The sequence below is a fragment of the Apis dorsata genome, unplaced genomic scaffold (assembly GCF_000469605.1).
Source record: "Apis dorsata unplaced genomic scaffold, Apis dorsata 1.3 scaffold_407, whole genome shotgun sequence".
Classification (NCBI taxonomy): Eukaryota; Metazoa; Arthropoda; class Insecta; order Hymenoptera; family Apidae; genus Apis; species Apis dorsata.
Genome location: NW_006263665.1, coordinates 374,245 through 384,754, shown reverse-complemented (window position 1 = coordinate 384,754; position 10,510 = coordinate 374,245). Strand labels below are relative to the sequence as shown.

The window sequence follows — 10,510 nt, the reverse complement described above, 5'->3', positions numbered from 1 at the left end:
TTTTATTTTTTTTTTTTTTTTGATTTTTTGGGGAGGATTTTTTTGATCCTTTGGACACGATTATATTGTAGGTAATGTGTTTCGTTGTTTCAAGCTTATTAGGAAGTGCTGTAAAGTTTGAATTTTTCTGATTTGTTGTAATTCTTTTTGAGAATTAGTTTTTTGTAATGGTAGATGTGAAAAGTCATTTTGGATTATTAGAAAGTGTGGAGTATTGTAACTTTTGAATTTTTCTGATTTGTTGGAGTTATTGGGTAGAAATTAGTTTTTTTAATAGAGGAAATGTCAAAAGTTATTTTGGTTTATTAAAAAGTGTGAAGTAACTTGTAACTTTTGATATTATATATATATACTAAATTGTAATTTTTGGTTTTGAACACAAATTATTTTTCTGATGTCAAAAGTCAAAAAATTTTGGTTTATTAGAAAGTGTGGAGTACTATAACTTTTGAATTTTTCTGCACTTTTTGGATATAAATTAGTTTTTTTAATAGTAGGTGTCAAAAGTTATTTTGGTTTATTAGAAAATGTGGAGTAACTTGTTGTAACTTTTAATTTTGGGCACAAATTACTTTTCTGTAATAGTAGATGTCAAAAGTCATTTTGGTTTATTAGAAAGTGTGAAGTATTGTAACTTTTGAGTTTTTCTGATTTGTTGAATTTTTTGGATACAAATTAATTTTTTTAATACTAGATGTCAAAAGTCATTTTGTTTATTAGAAAGTGTGGAATAACTTTTGATACACTAAATTGTAAGTTTTGTATTTTTTGAACACAAATTATATTTTCTGTAACAGTAGATGTCAAAAGTCATTTTGCTTATTGGGAATTGTAGAGTATCGTAAAATTTTTGAATTTTTCTGATTTTGTAATTTTTGGACGCAATTTATTTTAGCCAATGTCACAATTCATTTCATTTATCAGAAAGTGGAATATACTCTAACTTTCGATTGATCGATTCCTTTGTAAAAATAAAACTCGTCTCTCGAAATATTTTCAAAACGTCACTCTGCTCATTTAAAACAACGATTCAAAATTGCATTTCGTATTCACGCCTGGCCTCGTTTCAACACTAACCTAAAATAAAAAAAGAAAAGCATTGAAAAATTTCACGATTCTAAAATTTCCAAGAATCAAAACGAAGTTATTGAATAAAATTCCTCCACACCGCCAACCACCTACATCCAAAAGTATCTTTCTTTCGCGAATCCTTTTAAAAAAAAAAGAAAAAAATCTCAAATTTCCACGCTTCAGCAAAAATCGATCACGTTACGACGACCTTTCATTGCGAGAATAGATCCCCGATCTCTATATCCGAGGGCCGATTAATAATTGCAGAAGGTTGGCCACGGAGGAGGCCTGTGACGTAGCTGGTCGAACGGAAACTCGGCCCTCGAATTAATTCCGTTCTGGGTTCATCGTTGTGTTTGACGACTGCGATTAAATATTAAAGATCGCGAGGCTACGACGCGTTCCGTGGCTCGGCTTTTCAATCTGGGTTAACTGGAAACTGAAGAATTATTTATCGACGCTTGGACACAAAGAGGCCGATATGTCACGTGTCGAGCGGACATCATCCATCAAGCCTCCGGGATTCTTTATTTTTTTCTCTCTCTCTCTCTCTTTTTCCTTTTTTTTTTTTCATTCCAAACGATTATCAACTTATCTAGGAATCTTTGTAACACGTTGATTATTTTTTTTTCTCTTTTCTCTCTCTCTCTCTCTCTGTCTCTCTTTTTCTTTCTATATATATTTTTTTTATTTTGTTTTTCATATTCGCGTTATCCCTCGTATTTTACATATACTCGATATTTATTATTTCGTTGTATCATTTTGTGTCGATGAATATGTTTTGCCTCGTAATTAGTTTCGATGAACAACGCTTGATGAACGAGAAGAAGATGGATATGTCGGCGGCTAATTGATTAACGGGAAGATGGCCCGTGTAAATGTTTGATTGATACGCGGATCGTGGCGAGAAGGCATGCTCTTTCAATAATTAATAAACCATCCTCCAGAAACTGTTCAATTTATTAACATCGGTGGCATCGGTTGTTTGTTAATTTTAAACGAGATCGGATTAAATATGCCTCACCTCGATGTTGTATATTACTTGAGTTAATTATCTGCGAAATAATTCTTTTCTGACGTTGATAATTAGTGATAGGATGTGAAAAAATGTATATAAATTTGTCGTTTTCGATACAATGTTGCCCCCAATGTTATCAACGATTGTTATAAAATTATATTGTTTCTTTGTTTCGAACGCAATATCTTTTTTTTTCAGAAAACCAACGAAAGAAGACTCTGAATGGCCATCGTATTCGAGAGACGAACCAAAATACTTCATCTTCGACGCGGAGAAGACTGGTCTTGGTAAAGGGCCACGTACCACGTATTGTGCTTTCTGGAACGAATTTCTGCCAAAGTTGAAAGGAATACCAGGTTCGTACCAAGTTTTTTAATTTTTTGAAAATTCTTTGGAAATACTTTTTTAGTAATATTTTAAGTAATTTTTGTATTTCTAAATTTTTTTCTCTTTCCCTTTAGAAATTTTGGTGTTAATTGCTTTTATTAATACCTATTGTTTTTATCCCTTCCTTCTGATTCTTTGGTTTTTTCTTCAAATTTGTTCTTTCTTTCTTTCTCTAAAAGAACCATATAATACTATTTCTTTTAAGAAAATCATCGTATCCTTTTTCTTCCTTTTCTCTTATATCACTGAAAAAGTTCCTTAGAATCTTTTCCTGTAATCTTCTTTCCTTTTACAAAAGGACTTAAATGGAATCGCGTGTTCATCAGAAATTTTTCATTAAAGATCTCTTTCTTTTCTTTAAAGATTTTATAAAACAGTTTCTTAAAATAATTTAAATAATTATACAACAAATCAATTCTCAAGAAACCATACATAATAAATATTATTATTTCGATTTCCAAATAAAGATGGAAGAGAATTATTTTTTTCAATTCACTGTGCTTGTTATCTTTCTTTTTATCTTGGATAAAGATTGTTGTAACAAAGACAAGAATTGGAAAGAAAAATGGCGAAAAAACCATTAGAAAAATTACTTCGCTCCCTACGAGGAATCGAACCCGTGACCTCCAAGACGCAAGTCGAGCGCTCTATCCACTCCACCACCAATACCTTCCTTTAATCTTTCATTACACGAGCCTTTTCTATCTCGCTTTTCCACCATATATATCTTATTTTCCGTGAAAAATATCATTCATATCGCGCAAGTGGATGCACGTTATCAAAACTCCTCGCCGTTGTCTTCGATCACCAGTGACAAGTGGTTATTTTTTTTATTTCCACCATCGAGCACGATGCCTCGTTTGCCCACGGCATTAGCAGCAGTTACCACAGGCAATTATTACTATGTCTAGAAATTATCCAACCCATCTATCTACGATAATGCGAGGCGATAAATAATTCAAAGCTGGGTTGCGAGATTTTCGATGTTGTTTCCACGTTTCGAACAATTATCCAGGTTGTTATCGTCGCGTGACGACTCGTCCACCTCCACCCTCCCTCCCCCCGCGTATCCTCGCTCCTCTCCCGCATAATTCCCAGCGTTTGTTTGCTCGAGATTGTTCCGGATTAAAGCTGGTATTTGGTCGAATCGAATTCGATGTCGCCACTCCCCTTCCTGGTTATCGTTCTCCAAACGAAATTGCTTCCAAACCCCACATCCTTCGTTTTTTAACCAACGTTTTGAGATTTAAAAAAAAAAAAAAAGGAGATAAATTCTCCTGATAGAATAAGACTCGTAGAAAGGAATTGTTGAATTAATTGCTCGTTCGTTTGGAATAATAATAACTCTTTGATTATGATTGATATAAATTAATTTTCTTCTTTTTTTTTCTGAAGGTCGTTCAGCTTCGATCGTTAATTTCTTACTTTTTTTTTCTATTTATCAAAGAGATTAAGATCTGTATATGAAAATTTATGGTTAGCGTTCCTCGTTAAATAAAGTCTACCTCAAATCTATTACACGATATTACGAGACAAGGGATTAAAATTTTTTTTCTTTATCACGATACTCGACGATAATTTCTTATCGCGCCTCGATCCTTCGTTAACCATCCGTGATTGATCGAAACTCACGAAAATTGCTCGATCAAGGGAGAGATTAGAATATTTTTCTTTTATCCATTTTATATTTTATATCCATATTATTTTTTTTGTTTATCCATTTAAGAATATTTAAGAATAAATTATTGATTCTTCTATATTAACTTTTGTTATTTCCACTTGAAGTTACTATTGAACAACTATATACTCACTTGTGAAAAATATCTTAAAGAATAATCAGCAAAAGTTTTATTTCTAAATAGATTTATGATTATACTCAAGTTAATAAAATTAAATAAATTCGATAATTTTCGAAACAGAAATTGTTTTGTGAACAATCAAAAGCAATTCTCGAGAATTTTAGATATCGTTTTAAATTCTATTCTCAGACTCTCAAGGATTCTACCAAAAAATTAGAGGGAACCGCGAAATTAAAAATTATTATATCTATTATATACAATAATTCTTAGAAAATTCTTTCAAAAAGGGAAGAATGACGACGATCCCCTGAGAATTTTAGCCTTAAACGCTATCTAAAATTCGCGCCCCCAAAGTATCGGTTTCCCTCGTTGGCTGTAAGGCCAATTCCTAGAAACACCAGGCTATAACGGTTAATGCTTGTTTAACTTTCGCCGTTAAACTCCGAAATAACGTTGGTATTACAGCGTTCAACGTGCCCACCAATCTTCAGGCGGCAGCTTAATTAATGGGACACTTAGCCGCCATCCCTCACCGAGGGGATGCAAATTGCCACCCACCTCGTTTCTTTTAATAACAATCGCCAGCAGACGGTGGTGGTTAAAGGGCTCGTCGTGTACACCAGTGGAACGCAATCTCTCGAAACGTTGTATGCAGTAACACGCTTAATAGGTTTTTTGATCATCATCGGTGTCGGTCGAAAATTTAATACGCGAATATATTTGGTGGATAAAAATAAAAATTGATACTGTTGAATTAGAATTGAATCTTTGTACGTTTGTATTGGATGAAATTGGAGATTAGAGGATATTTATTTGCAATGAATATGAAATATTCAAATAATCCTAACCTCTTTTTTTATGATATCTTTAAATCTGCAGTGACTTAACAAATAATCCCTCCATCCTTCCAAAAGTGTTCCACGAATATATTATATTTTCTGCATTGTATTATGTGATTGATGTGGCCATATATTTTGATTATTCGTGACAAATTGTAAATTTTCAATAATCAATTGCATTTAAAATAATTGGATACCGATCGAGTTTATTTGGCAACATAACCTAAAAATTGATAAATTAATTTTCTAAAAGATATATACGTATAATTTTTAACAATTTTATTCAAGTTTGTGTAAAAGAAGATCAAGAAATTCAAAGGTAAGAAACATTTATATTTAAAAGAAACTTGAAGGGAGGTGGAATTGCGTGACGAACTCTCGTGATCGATCTTCCTTATTTAATGGCGGATCGCGTAACAGTCGGAACCAAGAGCTTCGACTATTTTTCGCCTTTCGTTCGGAAACACCAAGTGGCCACGAATCACGAGGCAACGTGAATTAAAAACCTTTATCGTCAACAGATTAAACAATTAAATTTACATAAACACATCGTTCAAGTACACATTTCGTTTTTATCCCACCTTTCATTTCTACCTTATCTTGAATAATAATATCTCTTCGACCATAACACATATTTGAAAATATCTATCTTATATCTTAATTTCAATGCCTGTTTCTCTCACTCACCATAAAAATTCACAATTTTTCCAAAATATATCAACTTTCAAAATATAAAAAAAAATATTCATATACTCGATCGAAAATCCACTCCACGCCAGATAAATTATTCAAAGAACAAACTTTCCTTAAACTTAATAAATGCTCCCTCTTATCTTCGAATCACCAACCCTTTTCAAACCTTAAAACCATTTTCACCGATTGTTCCTCTAATTTTGTTGCAGATCCAGCGCCGGAGGCCTGCAGCGCGATAGCCTCGAGCGTGTCGGCCGGCGCGGGGGAGCTAGGGAATTCCCTAGCGATCACGGCGCTGTCGTCGATCCTTGTCCTGTCGAGAGTGATTTAAAGTAAGAACGGGGGCCGTTTATCGATCGAGAGCCTCCTGAAAGCCGGCAACCCGGGGTTCAAAGACAGCAGTTGCTTGCATGCACGGGTGTTAGGGCCTCGTCCAGGATCTCAGTTAGTGTGTTTCATTTCAACACTCTTTGTTAATCGTTCGGAACGGTCGATGGATCCCGGCTACCTTCTTTCCCTATCGTCGTTCAACGACCACTTTTCTCCTCCTCCTCCTCCTCTTTCCTCCTCTCTCCCTCCTCTTCCTTCTCCTCGCGTAGAGAAAAAAATAAATAAGATGGAAGAAAGAAAACGATTAATAATAATAATAATAATAACAATAACAGTAATAATAATAATAATAATAGATTCGAAGAAAGAGTTTCGACACAGGGATTATTCTCGACGTCTTCGTCGTAACTAACTAACGTAACATAACCTAGAAATCCAATTAGCGTGGCCAATTCCAAATTCGTTGAGGGGATGGGAGGAGGAAAATCCGAGCTTGCGAGCTTTGTGGCTGGGTCTTCCCGATGGGGGCCGAGCCGAACCACGATGAAAGATCGATGAAGCGACCGTTGCTCGATGAAACGAGGACAACACAGTCTGACGACGAGCCTCTACGACCGGGAAGTACCTTTATCGATTACAGGCAAAACCGCCAAGTGGACCAAAAATCCCTGAGCGAGAGGGCATGAGGAGCGAGGGGAAGGAGAGGGAGTGTTTAAAATCTCTGAAGTGAAAAATCTCTGGTGGGATTGTTGTTGAGGGTTGAAGGAGGGCAAGGAGTTTATGGGATTTGTGAAAGAGCGAGGGAATGGAATTTTTGTCGTTCGCAGCGATGAACGATGAGCGCGAGATTTGCATAAATAATAGGCAGGGGTTCGATGGAGCGAGGAGGAGAAGGGAAAAACAGGTGTTGGCCAGGGAAGGAGGGAGGGGGCGTAAACAGTGACCGTCCCGCTATTAACCACCTGTTCGTGCAATCGATGTTCGGGCCGCGACACAAAAGTTTCATTAGTAAAAGCAGCAACAAGTGCGCCGCCGATTTTACATAAGAAAACGCGAGACGAAAATCGGATTCAAATTGGATCGGATCCAAGGCAGGAGAGCCACGTGCTCGTCGTTCTTCGAGGGATTTCGAGTGATGTGATCGATAAGGTTATATCGGCCTTCCTGGCCTTCCTGGACTGTTATACTCTTTTTAAACGGGTTTCGAAAGGAGTTGGAGTGGAGATGGAGATCGATTCGGCACGAGCCGAGTGAAATTGCTTTTCGAGAGAAAAAAGTCGTTATTTTTTCGGACAATCGACACGCCAGAAGTTTCGAATCGATTCTCTCCTCGTGGAACGAGAATCGAGATTGAGAAAGTTTTCGAAAGAGACCGAAAGCCTGTTTTATCCTCCGATGGTAAAAATGAAAAATCCCATCTTTTAAAATCTTTCACTCTGGTTTTGCGAAATACAAAGAATCGATAATACTGACGATAGTTCCAGTTAAATTGAATCGTATCAGTCAATTTTGATATATATATATATATATATAATGTATATATATATATCAGAAGACAGAATCAAAGAAAAGTTCCAACATGGCGGATGATCCACTCGCGAATCCTAAAAGAGATCCTTCAAGGAAAGATAAAATCCTTAACTCGATAGACGAGCGATCAAGTGGAGCATGGATCAACTGATAAAGAGGTTTCCAAGTCTGGGATTCTCGAAACCGATCGACCATTGGAAACCGGCTTAAGGATTCGATGTACTCGAAAATTCAACGGGTTAAGTGCAGTCTGATGTCCTCGTGGTGGCTCGAGAACACTTTCGAACCGAGACTGCCATTTGCTCGTCGAAACGAAAAACGAGCAACCAAGGTTGAAGATGAGAGAGAAGAGAAGAAGAGAAGAGAAGAGGGGGAGGGGTATGAAGAGGAAAGGATCGTGTCAGTTTCCCGTGGAATTCACGCTCCGTTGCTCGCCCGTTCCACGGATGAAATTGGACAAAACTTGCCTCTCTCGAGCCTTGGAATCGTTACAAATAAATTCTCTGTTTAAAATATGGTTCCTGCTCGCCGGAGATCGCCTCTCTCAAACCGAGTCAAACTCGATAAACTCGAGGATAAAGGTATGCATCATGAGCATTACGTTCCATGAACTGTAAAAGAAAAAAGAGCGCAAAAGAATTCTCAAGTGATAGTTCTCTCTCCAACTTTGAATACGAGTATTGTTACGTACAGCCATATTGGATTTGTTGCCTGTTGTTGAAGTTCTACGATTGGAAGGATTAATATCCGCCATAGAGGAGCATCTTTTTTGTGCATTGCAACGTGTTAATCTTTCAGAGAGAATTTTAGAGATCTGATTAATTTAGGATTTTTGAAAATTCGAGATCTTGGTGATAAGATTGTGGATAAAATTGAACGATGATTGGAAAGTGATTTGTAAAACAGTTAAACTAAATGATAATATAATCTTGATAATATAAAGACGTACATGTACGCCATCTGTCTCTAGAGACGTTAAACGATGACTCAATACGCGCCATATTCGCACATTGTTGGAACCTCTCTCGATTCGGCATTTTAAATGGAACTCTGAAAGAGTTCGGGAACGGAAACACGAGTCGCGAAGGCATTTCCGGAAGATGAAAAGTGAACAATTTCAACGACAAACGTCTTTCGATCGACAATAAATCTTCGCTTTGAACAAAGAAGAACAACTTTCACGGCCTAAACGAGGGTCTTTCGCGCAATCGCTTCTCATCGATCTTTGCACCACTTTTTTCTATCGATGTCGAAATTATCCGCCTCGAGAACGTCTACAACAATTCATTTTTTTTTTTTTTCTTGAGAAAGAGAAATTTCTCAAAAATCTCTGCTCGAAACTCGACTCAAACTTGTTTTGTCCACCCTCTCGAAATTATCTTTCGATCGCACAAAATGCTACCCTCATTCAACCCTTAAAAAAAAAAATGTTGGTCGTTCTGCACTACGCAAGAGGATCCATAAGGGGAAAAAAAAAAAAAAAAGGAAAAGAAAGAAAGAAAATTTGGAAAGCAAGGAGCACACGGATAAGAGAAAGACACCTTCGATCTGGACTTTCAAGATGGGCACAGTTAAAATGACAATACAGTCGATGAAGTAATCGTAGATAAAAATTAAAAAATTGCTAGGAAAATATTTCAAAAGAACATTAAAAAAAAAAAAATGGAAAAAAATGGAAAACAGAGAATAATGAAGAGTATGTAACGTGCAGTGAGAAAATAATCTCGTCGTTTTTTTTTTTTTCTTCCTAAGTAGAAAGACAGGATGGAAAGACGGAGGGAGAGAAGATCTCTTGCAATTCTCCATTGGGAGGGAGAGGAGTCCAGGTCAAACTCGAGCGACTCTCGAGTGGCGGAGCGAATGTCAAGGGTGCACCGTTGAAATGGCAGTATTCATTAAAGGAAGATAAAAGAGGAGGGAGAAGTGTAAGGAATTTTAAATAAGAGAAAGTAAACTGGAGTGTGGAAAAAAACGTGGAAAAATAACGAGGCTTCTTTATTCGAGTCAATTCTCAGACTCTGCCATATGCACGATTCCTTCCATCTTCGAACAGACATTTTATCGATCCCTGAAGAACCGTGCAACCGGAAGAGGGAACGTAACGAAGAAGAAAAAGAAGAAAGAAAGAAAGAAAGAAAAAAGAAGAAGAAGAAGAAGAAACGAGAGCAACACACGAACGAAAATAAATTCGTTTCATTTTTTTTTCCTTGGAAAAAAAAGAAAAAGGGGACGTTAAAGGAAGACAAAGGCAAAAAAAAAAGAAGAATTCGTGCACCCCTGAAACAGAGGAGAGAATAAGGGTTAACGAGATAATAGGTAGAGAGGGAAGGGGGGGGGGATATACGATTTTTCAACTTCGTCACACGGCTGCCAGATATTACACACAGAAAAAGAAAAAGAAACCAAAAAAAAGAAAAAAAAACAAAGACACGAACACAGAGAGAAAGATAGACACGTCGTACATATATATATATATATATATATACGAAGACGAAAAAAAAGGAAGGAAAAATAAAAAAAAAAATGGCACCTCGTGAAATAATCTCTCGTACACGCGTTTAAAAAAGAAAAAAAAAAAACCAAGACAAAATAGAAACTTAAGAGATGTATTATTAAGCAATGTAAATATACATATACATATTATGTATATATATACATATATATATGCATATATACATATATATTGATCTATGTATAGGATCAATATATATGTATATACGTAATAATAATAAATGCAAGCTGTATATCTTATTACCGTGTGCCGTCGAGCAAAGTAGTATATAAGACAATTTTAAGGCACCCGTGTAATTTTTTTGCTCCGTGACGTAGGTGTCCACACACAG

The 10,510-nt window shown here is 36.2% G+C and overlaps 1 protein-coding gene across 3 annotated transcripts in view; it reads left to right on the top strand.

Moving 5' to 3' along the window:
- LOC102675877 (acetylcholinesterase-like) overlaps window positions 1-10,510 on the top strand; it is a 196,944-nt gene that overhangs the window by 156,921 nt on the left and 29,513 nt on the right. For all 3 annotated transcript variants that reach the window (XM_031512273.1, XM_031512272.1, XM_031512274.1), the window contains one exon: window positions 2,288-2,445. In XM_031512273.1, the coding sequence (XP_031368133.1) occupies window positions 2,288-2,445 (158 nt within the window). The remainder of the gene's footprint in view (window positions 1-2,287; window positions 2,446-10,510) is intronic.